Here is a 25,291-nt window from a genome sequence, read left to right on the forward strand (position 1 = left end):
TCAACAATTTTAAAGAAATTTTTCGGGTATATATTACATATATTGTAGATTAATAATGTATGTAAAATAAATATTAAAAAAATTTTTAATTTAATTTAAAGTTACAATTAATAATTCGAATTTCTAAACACTATTCCTGATAACACAAGATTTTCGTTTTAGATTTCGACATATTCATTTCCCTTTTCAAATTTTACAAGTTTTAAATCACTATTATTAATTCAGATTTAAAACCTGTTCATTTTCATTATCTTCACATATGTACACATACTTATTGATTTTCATCTAATTTAGAATTTTGTTTCAAAATTTTATTTTTGAAATCAAATAACAGAGAATATTCAACGGAAACTAAAATTTTCAATTATTCCTTTTAACGTGTACTATATTTAAATACTTGTAGTCATGTAAATATTATTGTTTATTTTTCTATTAAAATTTTTAATTATCAAGTCTCCCAATTTAATAGCTTATTCAACAGTTCAGAGAATATTAAGTTCACGGTAATGAATAACTCTTTTACACATACTTTTATACATATTATACATATTTATGTACCTACTTACTTTTGCTACACATTAAACATTAGATTTATACTAAAGGCATTACATTAATTTCTTTAATATACCAAAGAAAAATTTTGTAATAAAATTTGACTTTTATAAAACACTTAACGTTATGTACATTAAATTTCCAACCGATATATGTACATATACCATAAATGTACAATGTATAAACATTGTTAATTTTGACTTTATAATAATAATTTTAACTATTTTATGTTTGTTTTAAAAAAAAAGTATTACTAAATTAATTTAAAAATGTGTAAATATATATGAAATAAATAAAGGCACATTATAAGGAAAACAAAACAGAAAAACTTGCTAAAAAACTAAAGTGAAATACAGTACCGTCCAATATTGCTTTAGACATTTTGTTTCCTTGATTCGGATTTCAATCCGAATTTGATCCGATAGTTGAATTTATATAATTGATTAAAACTTTTCGAAAATTATCAAGAAATACTTAGCAATAATGGAAATCATTTCCAATTTTTTAGTTGAAACATGGAATAATTTAAAACTGAATTATAGTTACGAGTATGGAATTATAAATATGTTCAAAAAATTATGTACGAAATTTAGAATTAACCTTTGAATTACAACGAAAACTCACTCACCCAAACTGAATTCTCTATAATACAAAACTTCTCAATTATTCGTTTTTCAGACTACTTTCTATTTCAAATAATTGTTTATCATTTAAACAGAATTAAAAATAATGAAGTTTCACAATAAATTACAATATTTGCTTATGATATTAATTCTTGCCTGATATTAATTATAAAAAATAAAAAACTTAATTGATAAAATTTAATATTACAAAAATAATTAAATTCATTCCGACTCGATTTGATTACGGAACTATTTTTGAAAGTGCTATTTTAATACAATATGTATATTTATATATTATTTTATTATTGTTTGCACTCCTATACACAATAGTCTGATATATATACTCTGGTAGGTGGCTTTGTATTTCTATAAATTGAAAATATGTAAATGCAAAATCTTTAATATTTAAATTTATATTTTAGACTCTTTAATTTATTCAAAAGAATTCTCAGAGTATTTACGCTCTCTCAAAGAAATTGCAGCCAATAATGGTCCGAAATTTTGAATATTAAACTGTATATTCTTATTTTAAACATTTCAATATACATTTTCAATACACAAAATGTTAACTGCGTACATTTAATATAAAATTGTTTAATTCTTATACTATTAATTAAAAAAAATTTTTGTTTATTTTACTTTTGTAACTTTGAAATAATGATAAATGTAACAATTATTGCGTTTTTTCATGCCTTGTTTAAAAATAAACAACTAAACGCGTGTATGTATTGAAAAAAAAGAAAAAAACATTCAATGTCCAGTGAATGCAGCACAGTTCGGCCCACGAAAAAAAAAAACAAATAAAAAGAAATAAAAATCAATTACAAAATGTAAAATGATTGTTTTTTCTTTAAATATTTTAAAGACCTGTTAAAAAGCTAAAAACAACAAATCAAAGTGTAAAATAATAACGACCAGTTCGAAATTTTATGCGAAAAGATGAATTTTTAGTGTCAATTATGGACATATAAAAATTTATTTAACAATTAATTATTATATTTATACATTTATGCATTTCTGCACATACATACCTACATAACAGTTTTAAAATTGAAAAAGTAAACAATAAAATGTTAACTAAAATATATTTTTTTTCTGTTGCTAAAATTGCAGCAGAGGAGAAAAAAAATTTTCAAAATCGTAAAACACCTTGAAATAGTTTTCGGTTACTCTGCCGATAGTTGCGTTATGCATTTTTTTATTTTTCTTTTGTTTTTTATTTTTTGTTTAAGGTGTGATTTCGATTAATATAAATTTTAAATGAAATTTATATTGTGTTCTTCATAAAATTCTACTATCAACCACAATTTTTAAATCACTTAAATATTGAAATTAAAAAATTTCTTCATTCTTCTTTTCCGAATTTTCTTAAATTTATTGTAATTGTGAGCAAATGCATATTATGTAATTTTCGATACATAATATGTTTATGTTTCGCCTTATATTTTCTTTAAAGAATTAAAAGCTTAGATGATTATGAAAAGCTTGGGATATTATTTACAAAAAATTTGGCAAAAACAATAGTTTTGAACAATTTAAAACTTAATTGCAAATTTAAATTATATTTAAAAATATTTAATTTTACTAATTAAACTTTTAATTTACCTCACTGAAATATTTTCATATTTATGTTTTATTTAGGAATTATTAAAAAAAACCATTAGCTTAAACTATTTTCCGGAAAAATAAAATTAAAAATATACCAAAGGTTTATCAGCTTGAAATATCTAAAGTACAAGCAAATATTTTAATATTCTTTACCGTTTCAATTTTAAAAATTACTTTTTATTTTCATATTCTCATATAGTCAACTTATACATTACAAAATTACAATGAATTATAATATTATATGCTACTTATAAATACATAATACATAAATCTATAATTTATTTACAGTTCGAACTCTAGAATTTTTACTTTTTTATTAATTTTGACAGGTTTTATGTTAAAATTTACATAAATGGTTGTTTTAAGAATTCATAAATGTCAAATATATTAAATTTATTTTATTTTAAATGTTTACACAAACTGACAGAATATTATTTAAAACTTAGGGTGTTACCATATTTCATAAAATAGTTAAATTTTTACTATTTCCAATAATTACTAAAAATATTTTGTGAATTTAAAACTTGAAATAATTAATGTTTAAGTATGAAAGTTTTTTACATAAATTTTTGACATTTATGCGAATACATCAATAAATATTATTTTTTGGACTTCTGTAAAATGTAAAGAAAATGTACAATGCTGTATGAAATGAAATGTTAATATAATTATTTTTATGGTATTATGAAATTATTTTAATATAGGAATATAATTTATGCTACTTATTTTATATAAGAAAATTTTTGATTTTAATTTAATTAAATTTTATTTTCATTTATATTTCAGATGCTTAATTTGTGCTATATTTATTATTTATCAAAACTGACTGAATTCGCCGATACAGTGTTCTTTGTATTAAGAAAGAAAAAATCTCAAATTACATGGTTACATGTTTATCATCATTCGTTGACACCACTTGAAACATGGGTTTTAGTCAAATTTTTAGCAGGTAATTAAAATATTTGTACTATTTTTTACCACGTTTTTTTGGAAATTTTAATAATTTTGAAATGGGCTTATGCTTAAATTCAAAACTATTTAATTAGGAAATTGGTAAAATAGGAAAACCATTATTGTTTCAAAGCGAATTAGAATTCAAAAATGAATTTGCTAAATAATAAAATTAATATTACATTATGAATGAAATTGTATCATGTAAAAAAATATTTTCAATCAAACTATTTTCTATATTCAACAATAACATTAAATATGTATACAATATTTACTTAATTACATAGATATTTAACACATTTTTTTCATATATATATATAGGTGGAAACGCGACATTCCCAAATATTCTTAATAATTTTGTACATGTATGTATGTATTTCTATTATATGATGGCTGCTATGGGACCACAATATTCAAAGTTTCTCTGGTGGAAAAAATATATGACAGAACTTCAAATCGTAAGTTAAAAAAAATAATTCCTAATTTTATATTTTTTTAATAAACTACAATGTTTTCTCTAAGTGCCGTTTAAAAAAGAAAATCTTAGTCAAGTTATTATACGAAATAATTATAATTTAACTATTTAAGAAATTATTTCCCATACACAACTACACACAACCCAAAGAAATGTTTCAAATTTTAATTGATTGTATGCTTTAAATTTTTATTTCATAGGCTCTCAAATATTTCAAAAAATGGATTTTCGGATCTACCTACATATACATATACATATATTCTTCGCAATCAATATTGTAAACTAACAGTTGCCATTTTAAAATATAAGAGATTTTCATAAACATAATACTGCAACACAATAATGTGATACATACGCAATATATTTTTGACAGTTGTATAAAAACTTTTGCTATTTTGAATTTTCAGTACTGTGTTCATAAACAACAAATGTTAGCAAAAAAAAAATTTATTCATTTCGGCCGAATAGTGAAAAATTCTATTTCACGATAAATAAAAATTAAGAAAAACAAAAAAAGAAAGCTGAAGCAAAAAGAAATTTTGTTGTATTTAAGTACAGCAATTAACAATTAAAAATGTAAAACTAAACTGCAAAAACTAGTAAAAAAGTACATCTAATTTAACTGCGCTAGTCATGATAATTTAAATATTTTTGAGATAGATTAACAATGTTTATGAACAAACTTGATTAGCAACATCTGTTTATGAACACAAATAAAGCCCAGTTCTCGCTATATATCGCGATATACTGCGTTTATGAAAAGGCCTATACCGTTATGCCGAAATTATATTAGTTACGACAATCTATTTTATTTTATACAAATTTTTTTTTAATTATAATTTCAATATTGCTTTTAAGCACATGCAATGTTATGTGAAAACAAGAGAATTTTGTCAATAGAACATCGCTTTCATTCATTTCGTTCCTAAAGCCTAAAGGCTTGCAAATATTGTTATATTTTTTTATCTTATAGTGTTTGCCCGCTCAATATACAGAGTTAATTTTCAATAATATCATCTAAAATTGTATCTTATTTTTTAACGATTTCGAAATCAAATTCTCCTCTTGATTGAAAAATACTTCAAGATCTTTAGACGAAGTTCTATATAATTAAAAAATGCTTTTTCTAAAAATTTCAACTAAGAATTTTACGTAAACATAAATTTTTCAATAACAATACTCAACCAGAAATTTGTATGTATATATTGTTTTTGCGTCATCCCAAAACTACTATTTAAAAATAAATTATAATAGTATAATTTTCTTGTTTACAATACTGCTGTGAAAATAAACGGCAATTTTAGTATAAAGATTTTTAATAAATATTTTTTTATTCAGAAACAACTATTACATATACAATTAACCCATAATTAATCTAGACTGGTTGAATGCACTTAACAATGGTCTAATATTAAATATCAATTAAATTTTAAAATAATAATTTTGAAAATATTATAAAAGCTAAATAAAAAATTACCAGTAGTTTCACTTAAACATGTTTCTTACCGATACCGAAACATGTATGAAACGGCCGACATTATTTCAATAAAATTATTAGAATTTTTCCATAACGCATTATCACAATATAAGAAAAAATATATTAATTAAAAATTTGAAAAAAAAATAACATGTGTAATATCAAACGTTAAATTCTATAACAACCAAAATAAAAACTGTATATCACTTATTACAGTTCTGTAGATTATTGTAGGTTTTCTGAATTTCATTTACAAAGTTCAATGAATAAACCATGATTTTTTTTAATATTTCGACACGCTATTAATTTTTTAAGAAAAATTGTATTCTTTAAGTTTGATATTGAATCTGAAGTAAGTCTACAGTTTATTCTGTGTATTTTAGGAATTGTGAAGTATACGGCCGCAGCGAGCCTATTTTAAAAATAAAAATTTTGTGCAAAACTTAATGCTTAAGAAAAGATGGCTTAAAGCTCTTATTTTGAATAATTCTAGAACATATCTATTTTTCTACGTATATTGAAGATTTAATTGGCATTTTTAAGAGCTTTATTTTTCCATAAATAAATCTTTAAATTCTACTAATTTGCCGCAAAGTTTCAATATAAAATTTACTGATTGCCTAATTTAAAAGCTATAAGCGGACATATTATTGTCCCGGAAAAATCAAATAAAATTTTCATTGATATAACCAATTTGATTGAAATTTTTTTCACAAAAATTGTACACACACACCCGTTATTTAAAGAAGCATAAACGTTTTCGTTAAAATTATTGAAAACAAAAAATTTCCAACCACAACCATTTGTTCACAAATTAACTTTTTTTTCTGTTCTTATTATTTTGTCCCATGTAAAATTACCCGCAGTGATTTGTTTCCGATTGCTTTTAAAATCAAAGTAGGTTGTATAGGCAAATACGAGTGATTTTTTTTAAGTTTTTTACTAAAAAAATATGGTTGATGCATTGAAGAGAAAAAACTTGTTTGCAATAAAGCACAACATCGGAAAATGGCAACCAAAAAAGAAAAAAACAAGTAAAAACGTTTCAGTCGGTATAAACCGATTGAATTATACCCTGCACCTTTCGTTGTTGTATAGCAATTACTCAAACCTGTGAAACCATTCTATAGAAATTTCACGGATATGTCTGATTTATAACTGGACACACAACTGCCAAGTTTCATGAATCTGACTTTATTTTTCCAAATATTTAAACCATTGGACTTGTATGGAATCTACTCGAACCTGTTAAGCAATTCCACCAAAACTTCAGAAATATATGTGACCTATAACTCGACATACAACTGCCAAGTTTCATGAATCCGACTTTATTATTTTTCCAAATATTAAGAATAAGCTTTTAGACTTGTATGGGAGCTACTCGAGCCTGTCAAGCAATTCCACCAAAACTTCAGAAATATATCTGACCTATAACTCGACACACAACTGCCAAGTTTCATGAATCTGACCTTATTATTTTTCCAAATATTTAAAATTAGCTTCTGGAGTTGTATGGCAGGTACCCGAACCTGTCAAGCAATTCCTCTAAAACTTCAGAAATATATTTGACCTATAATTGGACACATGACTGCCAAGTTTCATGAATCTGACTTTATTATTTTGCCGAATATAAAAAATTTGCTGTTGGAGTTGTATGGCAACCACCCGAACCGGTGCAGCTATCCCATTATAATTTTTAGAGCATGTGTAGAATATAATTGGACACATGTATACAAAATTTTGTATTTATAGCTTTATTAGTTTTTGAAATATTTAAAATAAACTCTTTGAATTGTATGGCAGCTACCCGAACCCGTTGTCCGAATTAGTCCAATAACAATAGAGCTCGTCCTTGGCACAAAAGAAAAAACTTGTGAAAGTTTGGTGTCGATTGCATTATTCGTTTTTGAGTTATCGTGCGATCGGACGGACGGACATGTCTAAATCGACGCAGAATTTTGCACTGAGCAAGAATATATATATATTTCCATATCGCAGATGACTCCTTCAAGTAGTTACAAACTCCATACCAAAGTTAATATACCCTTCACGAAGTGCAGGGTATAAAAATTGAATTTGTAGATTTTCTTGCAGAATAGAATAAGCCACAGTTTGTGAATTTGTAGAATTAAAATTGTCATTAAAAGCTCACATCAAAGCAAAAAATGCACAGCTTGTTTTTTTCGCCATTAGTTTTTTTTATATTACACATAAAATTTGTAAGCTTTTATAGGCTTGTTTTAATAAATGCAATCTACCATGTAATAGCTTAATTTGTAATAGCTTCTAAGAAAAATTTTTATGACGAAATATTTTAGTTAAGCTGCAATGAGAATAATTTATTAAATTACATTTTTAGAAATTTTTTGGTTGGACGTCAACTGTATAAGCAATTTCAATATTAATAAGAAGTGTTCCAAAATTTCCGTTTTCTTATTTTGTAAGAAGAAATTCTCAAAATTATACATAGTTTAAATTTCAAAATATACGTTTTAAAAAGAGAGTCCTAATTTAAATGCTAGTATAGAATTGTTGCTTAAGACATGTTGATTGGTGGCAATATAAATAACGTTTTTCATCTATTTTTTACTCTTATTTCCGAATATCCGTAACAACCTTGTTTTAATTTAATTATAGCTTGTTTTAATTGCATCCACAGATAACTAAAAGTTATTACGTAAGTTATTACAAATAGAGCAGCATTTCTTGAATGCTCTCGGGTAAAATTTATAATTAATAAACATTCTAAAATTAAAAAGGATACTATAAAAGTATATTTTACAGAGGTTGAAGCAATTTTGTTTTAATTAAAATACAATTTAGAGTTTGAAAAAATTTTCAAATAAAAATAACTTTAGTTTTTATTCTATACTCTATTGCTATGTAAAACTCTTTAATATAAAAATTTAGTTAGAGGAAAGCAAAGAAAAATAAGAGCAACCTTATGCCGGCACGTCATTATGTCAACTGTTCTTTAGTATTCGAATACATGTCAATTTCGGTATAAACAAATTTTAAAAAAGTTCGTATCAGAATTCAATTTAAAATTTTACGACCGGGTGTAATTTCAAATTGCGGGAGAGCCTAGAATATGATTCCAAAAAAAGTTTCTTAAATTTTAAATTTCAAATTCTTCAAAAAGTAGAATTAATTGACATTTAGTAATAAAAAAAGATTAAAGAATTTTGATCAGCATTTTGAAAGACCGCAATGCAGTCGGTCATGTACAAAATATTACGATTTATAAGTATTGTGTAATTATGTTTTATTTAATTGCGTTGCTCAAATTAAGAAAAACACACGCTCCTCCAAAAATAATTTGAATGTAAGCTGAATCAGGCTTAGAAAATTAACAAAAAAAATATTATGTCTAGAATAAAAATTTCATAAAAAAAAATTAGTTGTACAGCGTGTCTCACTTATAAATGCACTCAAAAGTTTATATCATCTTATCCCTAAAAAATGTATAGCTAATGTTTATGTGCATGAGAAAACCTTTTTTTTGAGCTTTGCAAATCATATTAAATCAACCTAACAGAGGCCCATTTTTCTACTTAAACGTTATACTTAAAATTTTAAAAAGTAAACGTTTAAAATTGACTGTAAACTCAAATACTTCAAAACCTGTTAAACGATGAAAACTGTCTCCATAGAATAAAAAAGTTTTACCTGTTTATGAGAGTCTATGCAATGCAATGGTATGTTAAAGTGCACCTAAATATTTGACATCCTGTATATTTTTTTATTTTTTTGATTGAATAAAATTTTTTCAATGAATTACAAAATTACTACAACCAATATGAATGTGTTATTGTATTTAAGGTAATTGGTGTGTAACCATTTTTTTTGACCAATTTTCATATTTTTTTATGTTATTTTGTGCTATTGTTTTTTTGCTTGTTCTTCTTTTCGTTTTCTTTTAAATCTTTATGTTTCAAAATATTTAATTTTATAGTGCAGGTGCACTTTTAGCACAAAATGTTTAAATCAAAAAAAAAAAAATTGATTTTATTAATTTACTATGTAAAGATTAAATGTTTAGATTGCAAAATATTTTTTTAGAACAATATAAAAGCACAACTACCTAATTTAATTTTTCTTATTTATTTAAAAAAGTGATTTTGGTAATTAACTTCTATGAAAGTTTTCATTAATTGCAATTTATATATAAGCATCTTCTTTAAGATTCATGAACTTTTTATTATCCGGCGAGTAATCCTGTAGAGCAATACATATAAAAATGAATAATTCCAAAATTCTATACGAACAACCTAAATGCTTTATAAATTGTTTGGTGGATTAAAAATGAACTTTAATAGAAAATTACTTGAAAATTTTTATTTATTTGAATAGCTCTTAAATTATTAGAATGGAAAAGATGATACATAATCGAACTAATTCAGTCTATACGAGTATTAATATATTATACCGGGCTCAATTAAACTCAATTTCGATTAAGAGTTCTTTAGAATTTAGGTTTCTACTTGTTTAAGTACAGAATTAGTGTGCAGTTTACATAAATTCAACATTATTGCATAAAAGTATTGTTACTCGTATATTTAAATTTAATAATAAAATACAATTTTTTTTGATTTATTCTTTTCTTTTAAATAATTATTCAACACGTTTAAAAATATTCTTTCAATAAATCTTTTTGGTACTTTTTACAATATGAATTAAAAGTCTTAAAAATAACTTTTAAAAAGTTATCATTAAATTTATTATTAATTTCAATTATAAAAATAAGAACATTAAAGTTCTTTTTATAAAATTGTTATTTTTATTTCAAAAATTTATTGGTTTTTTGAACACATACCGGGCTGAACATTTAAAATATTTCATCACAAATATTATATTTATAAACTCATACAATTAATAAAAAATATTGTTAATTTAGACAGTGTGAATTTCATTTATTCGAATTTTATCATAATATCATTGTTCTTTTGTAAATATTAATACGCTACAAAAATATGTCATCAATTTCTTTTTTGCATTCTTAAGTTAAGAATTAACTTAATTAAGAAAATTTTGTTAAGTTTAAATTTGTTGCAGACAAAATACACTTAAAATTAATGATTTATGTCATTATTTTTTAGAATATCATTTAACAGTAAAAATTATACAGAAACTTATTATGTTCACGTCAGGCGAATAAAGTTAGTCTTCAGTAGATCTATAGTTATTTTATTAATTGCTTTGTTATAATATATTGTGCAAAACGAAACATTTTAAAATTTCTACATATATATATATATATATATATTTTTTTAAAATAATAGAGAATTAGAGAACTAACTTAACTATGTATAGAATTAGTTCAAATGATTCGAAAATATTAAAAATGTTGAGTAGAAAATTTTTCTTAGACAAACCCTCTATTATTCAGTTCGTTTGCTTTTACAATTTATTAAATATTTATACCAGCTCATTTTAGTTAATTTTAATACTAAAGCTTCGGTAATTCAAAAATTTTTTACATTCATAAAAAAAATTTTCAAAATTTATAAGGCAAATACTCATGATATTTGCTTGTGTTATAATTTAGATTATTGACAATTCTATTACACATTGTTTTAATCAATTTCAGCTTTTAATAAATATAAAAATAAAATTTATAAAATATTTTCAGAAAACAAAACATAATTTTTAGAATTTTCAAAACAAATTACATTACTATAGGAATTAACCTTTATCATTCCTTTCCAAATCACATCCAATTACTTAAATTACTTAGTTCTACCTTAATTATTATTTTTCAAACATATAGTTAAAATTTTTGATATACAATGATTGTATCTTGTTCTAAAACATATTTTAGCAATAACTTTAAAAATACATAATTTTGTAGTTCGAAAATTAAAACTGTATGTAAATGTAATATGAAAATAAAAGCGTTCTTTATCTTTAGGTCAAATTTATAAGTACATTAATACCTATGGAAAATCACATAGTCTACATATGTGTTTTATATAATATGTAATTTTAATAACTGGTTTATTATTTTTGATATCCGTAAATTATAGCAAATTTTTACTACAATTTACAAAATTTACAATTTATGAATTTTTTGTCTTAACAATTTTTAAAATACCTGAAATGTATAGAGAAGGAACGATAATTGTTGCAAATTATTTCAATTAAAACTAGAATTTGTTCCTAATACTTTTTTTTTATGAAAAATATTTTTTTTTTTAATTTAGTTCATAAAAAATTTTATACTATATAATTGATGTTTAATTGCAATTAAATTACAGTTTAACTATGAACATGAAACCGAATTTATTAATTAAAAAGGAAAAATGTACGCATAAATACAATGTAAACCGGGACAGATTTATACTATCTTATATTATTCATATATAATAATAATATTCAAAAAAATAGGCTTACACTTACAAGATCTAAGCAATGATTTTAATATTTAACTTAACTTACACTTACTTGCTAAATCAACATCCCTTATAACTATGAATACACAATTGCAATTAAAAATTAAATTATTCTAAAAATTAATTGCGGATTTATGATCATATTATATAAGTATAGAAAGTAATATTATAATTATAATCTTAGTACAATTTACTAGTTCAAAAGATCGTTTAACGATTTTAACATCAATCATTTTTGAAAACTTCCGAATATTTTAATAATATTCTCAATAATTTTATATTGCGATGAGCCCAATTTAATGAGTTATGTAAAGGAAAATTACAATGATCAGGTTTTATATCTTCATCCAATAAATACAAAAAAAAATAAAATTGAACTAAAAGAAATATATTCTAAATTTTATCAAAATTTACACTTGGAAATTTTTCAATTCTTTTAAAAAGCCACCGAAACTGTTTTAATCGGAATTTTCCCAAAATAATAAAAAGTTCCTTAATAGTTATTAAATATTTTTTATCACAAGCCGCTCATATACTGAACTAAGTTTAATAGATTTAAATTCAAAATTTTTGTTTTTATTCTGGCTCTAGTATACTTTTATCTAAACATGTATTGTATATGGTGAGGTTTTTCAAGGCCCTTAGGTAAAATTTGGCGAGAACCGCTAGCACCTATACTACATATTTATATTTACAAGCATGCGTATTTACATTCATACGAGTATTATTTTTGTTTTGTATTCTGTTTTGCTATACATAGGTGTACATATAATTGAAATTTATCAAAACAATTCTGATTGATTTTAATTAAATATTAAAAATTGAAGAAAAAAACAAATTTGAATATTTCAATAAAATAAATGTGCATTATAAATTCAAGCATTTTTAATTTATTTATAGTTAAATTTTCCACGTTGTTAATTTTTGTTTTTGTAATTTTTACGGACTATGGTTTAATGACCTTTTCTTAGGAAAATTAGTTTATTGAATTTTGTATATTAAAGGGCACAATTCCTGGAGTACATTATGGTAGTTCATAAATAATTCATTATTAACTCTACTGAAACTCGAATATAAATAATTAAAATTACTTTTTCATTAGAACCAAAAATGCATTGTTATATGTGTTATATTGTGCATTATGGAATTACTTCAAATAAAATTTGATTACTACTAATTAAATTATTAAATATGAAAAAGAAATATACTTGGGTTTTATTTCATTATTTTTAAGGTCAAAATTTTTTAAAACTAAGTACATGTATATTATAAAATGCACATAAAATTACTTTTTTTGTAAAATCTTCTCAATTTAAAATATTTCATATCCGCTTAAAGCAAAAAATTGATTATAGAAAAAAAAACTGGTTAAATTGATTAACTCGAATACCTCAAAAATATTTAAATATAATGCTTATAAAAAACTTATTGCTATAATAATATTTTCTAGAAAATTATTATCGAACAATGTCTTATTTAAAAACTAAGAACTGTATTCACTACACTAAAATCTTGCCATACATTAAAAATTAAAATTAATTTTAAGTTAAGCTGCATAATATATTTATTTTACTGACTGAACTCGTTATATCATCCAATTTTTAAGAAACTTATGCAATTTACTATATATGGAAATTAATATTTTTTTTAAATATCTCTCCTCACTTGAACATGAATTTAATTTCGCAAATTTTTTTGGTTCGGATATATAATTTTCTTTAAGATCACTTGCAGCATGATACGAGAAGATAATTTTATCATTAAGCATTAAAATACGAGAATATGATTTTAACTCATTTCAATGTTCCTCAAAATTTATTTAATTCCATATGAAAATTATTCGGTCAGATTGTTTAATAAAATTCTTAAATATTATAAAATCATCGAGTCGAGACTAGTCCAAAATCAAGCAAATAAACGCTTCGCTTTCGTGATATCATTACTTAATTCATTTTTACTTTTCTTCGAGGCAAAATTATTCTGCAGTTATTTATATATGTGAAGCAAATTTCTCGAAGAATATTTTGAATTTTCAAAAGTATAAAAATATCAATTTTAGATTTTGAGAAATTTTTATTCAAATTTTTTCTCCATGTTGGCAATACTATACTCGCCAAATAATACTATTTCTACTTCGTTCTTATTTGTAATCGTTCCATCTTATACTGAACCGGTTGCATTTACTTTCATTGTTAAAAGTACTCGTTCCATTTTGACAGTTGCTACTTCTAACTTGATTAGCAACTAGTTTTGTTCTTAATGATTGTTATATTTAAATTCTAAAATTTTATAAAATTTTACTTTCAATTCATATTTCTATTCAATTTAAGTTCGAATTTGCTAAAAAAGACTTAAACAAATTAAAAAAAAAATGTATTTAAAAAAAATCAAGAAAATTAAGGAAATATTCTTAAAAAAAATAATATTTTTTTGTTTTTAATCAATATTAATCGCTTTTTAACTTAAGGCAATTTTTAATTCTTTACATTTTGAGATTGATTTATATAATATTGTTTAGAAATTAGTTTTAGAACTTAGTAGCTTTTAACTAATTAATTAATATATGATAAATTAAAATTGTATTCTTTCAAGACCACATAATTCGAAATGATTAATATTTAGAGACATTTAATTTAATAATAAAAGTGCTTAATTTGTTTTAAAGAAAACCAAACTCGTCTATATGCGTCATTTCCGGATTTTAATTAAATAAATATATAAAACTATGTTAATATCGAATAGCTGAGAAATTATATATTTTTTATGTATTAATGTAATAATGCTACTTAATCAAGTAAATATGATGGTAATACATTCACACTTTAAACTTACCCGTATATAACACAAGTATTTTTCTAGTAATTGAAAAATTGGCGTGTAGCATGAGAAAAAAAACTATAATTTTTAAGTGCAATCAAACTTAGAATTTAAAACTCCTTGTTTTTTTATAAAATTTTGAAGCTTTTTTCTTTTACCACCACCAGCTGGTTTTTTTTAAATACATTCTTATTGCCAACATATAAAAAAAAACTTGCTAAAGTAAAATTTCCAAACCCCTGAATAAAAACAAAATAAGATTTCCCAATTTACAAGAAAAAAAATAAAAAAAAACATAATCAATATCACTTGACCTGATTATTTTCCTTCGAATATAGTTGTAACAATATTTTCGTATAGTCTTTGATTAAAATAAGATACTAAATAAAAAACTCCTTTGAAAATAATTTTATAAAACATCCACTTCTTAATTAGAAATACTAAAAATGCTGAAAAATATGCACATACATACCAAACATTCAAGCAAACAACATATCATTTATGCATTAAATAAGAACAAAACTACATACAATTTTAAATTGAATGCGATTGATTCCACTACCAATATGCTATGCCCAAAATTAACCAAAACAAAAACCAAAATTGAATAAAAAACAACCAAATAGGTAAAAAAATAAACTTTGCAGAAATCAAGTTTTTTTTTTCTTATTATTTGTTCTTATTTTTCCTCATGAAAAAAAATGTAAAAATGTCAAATGAAACAAAAAATATTTGCTACCAAAAAAAACAGAAAAAACTCGACTATTAAAGAATAAGTAAGAATGCACTCGGCTATGTGCACTTAATGGCAAAATACTTGGCTTTTAATTCAACTATTCTAGTATTTTGAATTTTTGTTTTTCTGTCTTTCATCCGGCCAATAAAAGAGTTTAAACTAAGACTAACTTAAAAAAAATACTTACAAATTCGAAATCATTTATGGGAATTGCAATTTAGATAAGAAAACATGAAAAATTCTTTATCAGAATTGCATATCCAAGTAAAAATTTTTATGAACCTATATATTTCACGGTAAATGTGCTAGATTTTACAATTATAATGTAAATTTAAATGATAATAAACTTCACGAATCAAAGAATACTTCATAAGTTTTACCTTATTACTTTAAAATATTTAAAAAATTTGATTTTTGAATTAATTGCATATTTGACAATAATTTGCAAATAAAAATCTGATAATAATTTCATAGCTTTAAAGAAATAAAATTCTGGAAATGCATTTTTTGCTAGCTTTGAAGAATCATAGCTCGTTCGAAAAAAAGGTTGACACTTATGAGGTGGTTTAAGATAGAATAGGTCTTGAGTTTTTACTTAAAACACACAACAAAAAGTCGATTTTTTAAGTTTGTCGAAAATTTGCTTATAGTTACGAGTTCTTAAAAGTTGCTTATTTAGGAAAATACAAGGAGTAGACCAAATTTCAATACTTCAGAAATAAGAAATTCATTGAAATCAATTTGCCTATAAAAGATTAACTTTCTATCTTTAGTTGCAGAAGTTTTAAAAACGAATGTGCAGACAGATAGACAAACAAATGACAGCACTAAACTGATATAAGAAAACTGATTTTTCGAAATATGTTGGGATAAATTATAATTTTTTGTTGAATTTTCGTACAAAAAAAAAGAAATTAGAATCAGAGATTTTTGATTGATTAGTAAATTAACTATAACAATTTTCTCTTGAAAAGAGTTTGTACATATTTTGAGTAATTTTTTCGTCGTTATCCCGTAACATCGAACATAATATAGTTTCAATTGCAATAAAATCACATGCGATCTACTGTAGATACAAACAATAATGATCCAATCAAGGTTTAATAAGTGGAATCGCGTTCCGTATGATTATACTTAATGTAAAATTTAAAATTTATGAAATTTATTATTAAAATACATACATCTATATTACGTAAACAGAATTTCGAGACCCAATTGCCGTTATATCTAATATAAATTATTATTTTAATTTCCTGTACCAATTCTAACACAATTTTTTGTAATTAACTAAGAATTATTATAAATCTTATAGGCATTCACATACCAATATAATTGAATTTTTTTTTCGGAACTTAATAATTATTGTCCTAATTAACTTAAAATATATATAAGCGTGTATTTTTTATAAAAACAAATCGATGTGTAAATTCATTTCCTGTCTACATTTTGTTTCATATGGCTTATTTTATGTATAAATCATTAAGATCACAATATACTAGAAACATATAATAGTTTGTCTATATACCATTTAGAAAAGTTTCGTAACTAAAAAAACCACATAACAATATACAAATGTATGTAATTACATTGGAAACAAGAACGCAACATAAACTTTGGATCAAATCAATTTGAATGCGGTATTCGTACACAACAAAGATCATAGCCAGTTTATATAAACATATGTATAAATAGTACATGTAAACTTATATTATATATTATTATAACACATATAGTACGTGAAACCTAAAAAGAAAAAATATAACATTAATAATTTGCATATTATGCAACGTACATACATTTTTACAAAAAATTTTTAAGATTGTAAACTTAAACTAGAAAATCTAAGAAAATCCCCTCTATTATGAACATCGGTATCGGCCGATATATTATCGGCAGTTCTAATCGGTTTTAAGTTTCTTCTGTATTATGAACCGATACCGATAAAAATATTTCAACCGATTAAAAGAAGCTTTTTCATACAAATTTTTGTTTTTGTAAATTGGAGAAAAAGTTTTTTTTTTTTCTAATGACATTTGTTTTCTTTCAAAAGTTATTTTCAAAAAATTTTTAAAACTATTTTGAATTTGGTTTTGATGTGCTAAAAAGTTGTTGTAAGCAAATTATTTTCTGTTAAATTTGTAAAATAAAAATATACATATATCGGGAAAATGTCGCGTGCATTATATTTTGAAAGTGAAGAAACGGTAGTAAGTGAAGAAACGCAAGCTATTCAAAGACGACATATAAGAGATTCAACTAATCCATTGGATTTAGACAACAAAATGTATGTTTATGTACCTATTTTATTTTATTATTTACATATATAATATGTACACATTTTTTAGGTTTATCCAGAATTTCAGATTATCATTCCTTGCCAGGTTTAAGTCCTCTTCCATTTTTTCTACTAACCGCGCAATTTGTTTTTTGTTGCTTACGATTTTACTCCTAAATAAAATATATGAATAACATTTTGAAAGAAAATAATTTAGAAAAAATGCTTACATTTTAAAAAAAGCAATCAATTACACCAGTTTCCTTGATAAAATGAAGATTTTACAAAAAAAAAAAAATCTGTCGTTTAAAAATTTGTACCCGCTTTTAAATCGGGGAAAACCCGACAATTTATCGTTTTCATAATACCAGCTAATACGTTTTCTATACAGTGAAAAAAAGCTTTCCCGACTCCGATAAAATTTACCGATAAACAATGTTGGTAATACAAACACAAAATTTTGCCGATAAATTATCGTTTATCGGCCGATACCGATATACATAATAGAGGGGAATTATATAATATCTACTTAAAAATTTTTAATTTTCCCTATCCCCTCAGGTTTTAAATTGGTATATCATAAAATATTCATGTTTTTTTTCTGATAAATATATTGACAATTCATAAATTATATCAAGTATCGTTATAATACACACTTTGGTGTGTAGTAGTAGGTACAACACTACAGCACATTATATGAACTCAAGTGATAAATAAACAAAATTTTAAAATGTAATGATATCAGTTTCTGAACTTTTATATGGTGAACGGAAAATTTTATATAATTCACTACTATAAACATAAATTGTCAATTCGTAAAATATTATCAAATTATTAAATAATATTAAATATCAATATATGGGTAATTCGAATAACAAATAATCAATTCAAAAATGTATGAGATCGAAATAACATGTGCATATATAAGCACAAAATACAGGGCGAGCTTTATATGTTCTATTCTATAAATATGTAGATTGTAATATACTTAAATTGAATAAAATACTCACTATTTGTTCATTATAAACAAAAATATATTCAGTTGAAGTAATAAATGGTATATAATAAGGTATCAACTAGACAAGTAAAGTTAGTTTTTTTTTCATTACTCTCTGTATCTATATGCAACGGGTAAAACTATATACCGGCTAGCGAAAAAAAAGAAGAATATTCGGATTTAACATATGTTAGATTCAGCAATTAAATTGTACAAGATTCAGCAAAATGTCTTAGTCCAGTGTTATATCTATACTATCTTTGTTTTCATCTAAAATAAAGAACTTATAATAAAATAATAAAGAATAATACAATATAAATGAGGCTTATGACTTTTGAGTCAATCTGTCAGTGCGTTCGATCACTCTTATTTTCATAAAGAAGTTAAGATATTTTAAAAAAGTCATCAAAAGTAAACCTATTATTTGTTATTAGTTATTTAAAAAATTTTATAAAAAAAACTTACATTTTCAATCTTTTCATATTTTCAATTCATCTTTATTAAAAAACCTCTTGTAAATTGATATTGAAAACTAGAAATATGAAGTATTTTTCCTCCAAACTTGTTATTCATAGTTTAATTTTCCTAAAAGATAAAAAATAAAAATCAAAATTAATTGAAATTTTTAATATTTAATTTTCATGTATTTTTGTTCGGTTAAACTCTTGTTGTCTTGTTCTTTAAATATGACTTAATAGATTTCTTTCTTAATATTCAGGCAAATGTCTAGAGCACGTAAACATGAAACTTTCCAATTTTTCGTTGATAAATTTTTCTAATTTTGTTTTCATATTATATTTCTTATTAACTCGGTAATAATTCTTACTGTAAAACTAGAATAAACATTAAAAACAATTTTATTATATAAAATTAAATAAACTGCGTTATACGTTCATTGAACTGTTGAAAACTTTTTATTCTGTTACCAATAAAATGTTTGCAATAAATTGGCATAATGGTTTTTTAATGCCGCAATTTAAAGAATAGTATATAAGACAATTGAAGGAGTCAATGCAATTTCATTTAGAGTAATGTATGAATGTAAAGCTACTTTATAATATAAAGGAGCTAATAAATAAAAGACCTAAACAATAGGTCTATAATTAATATCGGATTTTTGCATCGTCGACGTACTGCATACACAGAACATAACACATTTTTTTCAACCTCGATTTTAATGATAATTTAAGATATGAAAAGGTATTTTTTCCAGTGAAAAGTGAAAATATTACTGGATTTCATCATTTACTCACCCCCTAATTTCTATTCTAAAATAGATTGCAATTATCTTATTTATAAAGTTTTGTAAAATGTATTAAATAAATTTTCAAAATTGTATAAACAAATTTTCCGAAAGAAGCTACACTTAAAATTCGATTTTACATTTTTTGGTTTTTAAATAAACGAAAAATAACAGGCAAATAATTTTCTCGGTTTTATATTATAAACAATTTTTTCTGCCCTTGTCACATAATTATGTAAGATTTTTATCCTTAAGCAAAGAACTACATACATAGCTATAATAATGATACTCTCATGTTCATTAACACTATTTTTCATCAAGATTAGCACGTCTCTATTTTATTTGCCTTGCTTTTTTTTCTTCTTATTTTATTCAAATAAGTGAAGATTTTAATGAAAAATTAAAAAGCTTTTGTATAGTATATACATATGTAGTTGTTTTAAATCTTTTTCTATAAATCTTTGTCATCAAAATTGGTTGAAAATTGATATTGATAAAAAATGTTCTCATACTATACAGTAATTTAACCATTACTCTTGAGACTTTAAATAAATAAATTCAAAATTTATTTATTAAAAATTTTTTAACTATGAATCCATTAATATTTAATCTTAAGCTTAGAACTTTACAGGTTTGATGCACAACTATATTTGAAAGTACATTAAATTTAATTCTATAAATACTTCATATAAATTGTTTAATCTAAGCCTATTCAAAATTAAATGGGATAAAAATAATTTGAGTATTATAAAAAATTTCTATTGTGGATTCTACCAAATCACTTCTGTATATTTAGTGAATGTGATTCACACTATACCATCAGTAATATCTTTATATATTTATATGTATATAGGTACTAAATATTTAAGTGCGTTTGAATAATAAAGCTTAAACATAGCTTTCAAACATTTTCAACTTAATTCATAATTTTTTCAATTATTTTTTATAAATACATATTATGAAATACATAACAGATGAATATTTACATATACAAATGTATATACATAAAGGTGTGTATTTATATAAGATGAAAAAAAACCATTATATTAACAAGTAACCTGGCGCAGTATAACATCTGTAAAACCAAATTGTATGTTTTTTTTTCTTTTGTTTTAAATTATAAGAAATTTATCAGAAAAAATAATTTACTATATACAACAATTTTATTATTAATTACTTATATTTTTTCTTTATATTTATACGAATCCGTATAGATGTGTTGAATATATACATTCTTGTAAACGGCAGCTATATATATAAATAATAATTGAATGTACAGTGAGATACAATTATAAAAATAAAATCTATTCAGAAATTTAACAGCTTCCTGAATGTAATTATTATAATACATAACTTCTATATTTATTGGATATTAGACTATATGCATATACATAATAAAATTTAGTTTATTAAAGTGCAGCTCAACATTTTATAAATTGTTATTATGATGACTTTCATAACTATGTAAAAGAATTCAGTAGTAGAATTCTAGCCTCTATTATCGTTGCTTACCCAGGATGGAGTACCACTGTATATAGACACATGAATGCGTTATTTATAAGCTATATACAAAAGAAAAACGTTAAATCTCACATGCTGCACTTCTTATTTATATTTTTAAATATTTCTGATCTTGTATGATGGTTGATTTTGATGAAAATTATTATAATAATGATAGTATTTTTAAAAGTTGTATTTCGATATGAATTGACGATGGTTATTATCACGATAACTATTTTGTAATTTTGGTTTTTAAAGCTTTTCATATTATAAAATTATTCACATATTATGATAATAAGAAGTACAAATACAATAATATTACATTCATGTGATTTACTTTGGTATAATATGTAAATATATGAATATATGTTATTTCGTATACCTTCAAATACAATATGAGTTTGTGTATGTACGCATGTATATGCTTAAAACGTTAATAAATACCAACTTGAAAATTTTTTAAAGAAGGAAAAATCACGTTTCATTTTTTTAATAAATGTTTTGTACATGCATATACTTTCACGTATAGTACGTACTTTTAGATATATATACATATGTACATATAATTATATTTTATCTCAATGCATTTTTTAATGTATGAATATAACAATAAACACACGCAGAAAATTTTGTATAAATGACCAATTGCAAGTTGATTCTTTTGTAGGTCAAATAATGCGGTTATTAAGAAAAATAAATTTTTTTTTAAATAAATTTTACGACATTACTGTTTCTGATGTTTTGCTTATTTTTAAACAAAAATTAGAATTCATTAGATATTTGTGCATATTCAAAAAAGTATTTCAAATTCACAATTATTTCACAAATTAATAATTTTAATTGGGTTCTTAATGTAAAAATAACTTGTATAGCTTTATCTATACCCATATGACTAGAATATAGAATTTAAAAGTATTACTGTTTCATAATGCGAACTATATACTTAAACATAAGATATTGTTATAACCTGTTAAACATATCATATTTTTTAGTAATATTTTTTTTCAACATAATTAAAATTATTTAAATAGAAATTTATTAAAAATCTAATATTTTTTTAATTTAATTTTCTCTTTTTAGGCTCAGTTTATTCTTTGCATCATTCATACAACGCGTGCCTTATTAAATACTCAATGTCAATTCTCAAAATTCATTTCAGCTTTATTATTACTTAATGCATCAATATTCTTCTGCTTATTTATGAATTTCTATGTTCAAAATTATAACAAAACAGCAGCTTTATTAACAAAAAATACAATGGTACCACAACAACAACAGCAACAACCACAACAACAGTCACAGCCCATATCAAATGGAGTAGATAATAAAAAAACTCAATAAAAAAAATTAAATTAAAATTAATTAATTAATTAGCTTTAAATTAAAATATCCTTCTATATATACATATATATATATATTATTCTAGCTATATTATAAAATATTTAAATTTTAAAATAAAATTTTAAAAAAATTCATGCGGTTAAAGACAATAATTTAAATTAAAATGTAAATTTAAAAAGCAAAAAAAAAACAAAAAAAAAGTTTAGTAAATTATAAAAAATTTTTTATTTTCTTCTAAAAAGAAAAACAAAGATATTAGAAAAGTTAAATATAAAATTTTAAGAAGAAAAATAAAAGCCAGCATTGTAAATATGAAAATTAATTTTACTCTCATATAAATTTATTTTTATATATAAATATTATGTATTTTAATTATATTTAATTAAAATATAAATAAAAAAAATGACTTGCCAGAGATTGTATGCCTATATAAAAATACTTTTTATCTAGATTAAATTTTTTCTATTTTTTAATAATATAAACGAAAAAAAAAATAATGATTTAAGACTAAAATATTTTATGTATATGAACTTAATAATTTCGAAAAAAAAATAATAAAATTTGAAAAGCTTTCCAAAATTCTCAAATTAAAACCAAAACATATTCAAATTTAAAGAAAAAAAAAACTTTTCAAATTTTTTTATTAAAGAAATTATTTAATTCTTTCCATCATTGATCGTATAAAATTCAATATTTTCATATTTTTCAAAGAAAAACATGAAAATTATTTAAAAAAAATTTAAGAATATTTTGTTATTAATCGCATTATATATTTAAATAATTAAATTACGATATAATTTGTATAAGGCAAAAGCTTAATTTCATATCCTTCGAAAGAAAACTTTTCAAAAGAGACAATTGTTATAGTATAGCCAAGGTGAAAATAATAAAAATAAAACTAGTTCGTACGCAAATCATATAAAATGTCCAAAGTGAGCGCATGAGAACGTTTGTCTTTGATTCTTATGTTGCGATAAATTGGCTCCCAATTTAATTCTATATTGACCTTTTGAGAATTCAATTAAGCTTTGCAAAAATTAATGTCTACTTCGGCAATAAAAAAACTCTTGTATTTTTACTTTTAATTTCTGCTCATACACAAAAAGAAAAGTTCCTTGTTTTAAAGACTTAAAATTAAAAGCAATTAATTGCAACTTTTATTCTTATAATTTTATAATTTCGTTTACCTCAATGAAAATTGAAAGAATAAAGTTTTTATTCAACAATTATTCCAAAATATTCCAAAAAAATTTTAATTAACAATTTTTTTCTAATATTTACCAAGAAATTAATAACAAAATATTCTTTAATTTTTATTATACTTTTCAACGAATATTCAAATATAATTTCTCCATGTGATATTTGTTAGTTCTAAAAAAAAAAATAAAAAAAAATATTACATTTATCGAGAAATTTTATTGAGGGCTTTAAGCATTTAATTAATCAATTTACTACATAATATAATATATTTTTCATATAAATAATTTAAAACAAAATGGAAAATATTTCAATACATAATTACATAATCTATTTTTGTACAATTTTGTATTTTAATATTATATTCCGTCCATTTTTTACTCACTCTAACTTCATATTTAATTTTCATTATTTTTTTAATTTTGAAACATCTTTTTTTGTTTATTTTTAATTTATTTTTATACTTTTTAAATTATTTATATAATTAATATATTATATATATATGTATGTATATATACAATTATTATATGTAATTATTTTGTGACAATTAAGTTGTTGTTTTAATTAATTTAGGTACTGTTTTTATTTATGATTATTAAAAGAAAAAAAAAGAAATCTTTTTTTAAGTATTTATCGTCTTAAATTCTGAATCTAACTTTAATGCAATAAATTATAAAAATAAATTAATTTTCTTTTCTGCAGAATTCCGTTATATATATATATATACATTTATAAATGTATTAATGTATATATATATATACATTTGTAGAATATAAAATTGTGTTAATTTAATTGAAAAAAGAAACTAAATTTCCTTTTATTAAAATTTTTGAATAAATTATTATCCTTTATACTCTTGAAATTCGCTTAATTCGCTTAAGAGTAAAAATGTTATTTCCTTTTATATTATATCCTAAATATACATATATAATACTCTATCATCTTGTACTACATAATATTCTCTTATAATATAATATATACGTAGTATTTTGGAAATAAAAAGAAAACTTTAAAATAAATTAAATTTACATTTATATACTTCAAATTTTGGTGTCTCGAAAATTAATATTTAATTTCATATATATTATATTAATGCGTATTAAGTGT

At 22.6% G+C, this 25,291-nt stretch overlaps 1 protein-coding gene across 1 annotated transcript in view; it reads left to right on the forward strand.

Moving 5' to 3' along the window:
- Positions 1 to 23,526, forward strand: part of LOC129609910 (elongation of very long chain fatty acids protein 7) — a 50,183-nt gene extending 26,657 nt beyond the window's left edge. Inside the window, exons 4-6 of the mRNA XM_055522176.1 lie at positions 3,570 to 3,732; positions 4,056 to 4,192; positions 22,727 to 23,526. Of these exons, the coding sequence (XP_055378151.1) occupies positions 3,570 to 3,732; positions 4,056 to 4,192; positions 22,727 to 22,987 (561 nt within the window). The 3' untranslated portion in view covers positions 22,988 to 23,526. The remainder of the gene's footprint in view (positions 1 to 3,569; positions 3,733 to 4,055; positions 4,193 to 22,726) is intronic.
- Positions 23,527 to 25,291: the final 1,765 nt, after the last annotated feature.

This window comes from Condylostylus longicornis, unplaced genomic scaffold (assembly GCF_029603195.1).
Source record: "Condylostylus longicornis isolate FDR11 unplaced genomic scaffold, ASM2960319v2 ptg000004l, whole genome shotgun sequence".
Classification (NCBI taxonomy): Eukaryota; Metazoa; Arthropoda; class Insecta; order Diptera; family Dolichopodidae; genus Condylostylus; species Condylostylus longicornis.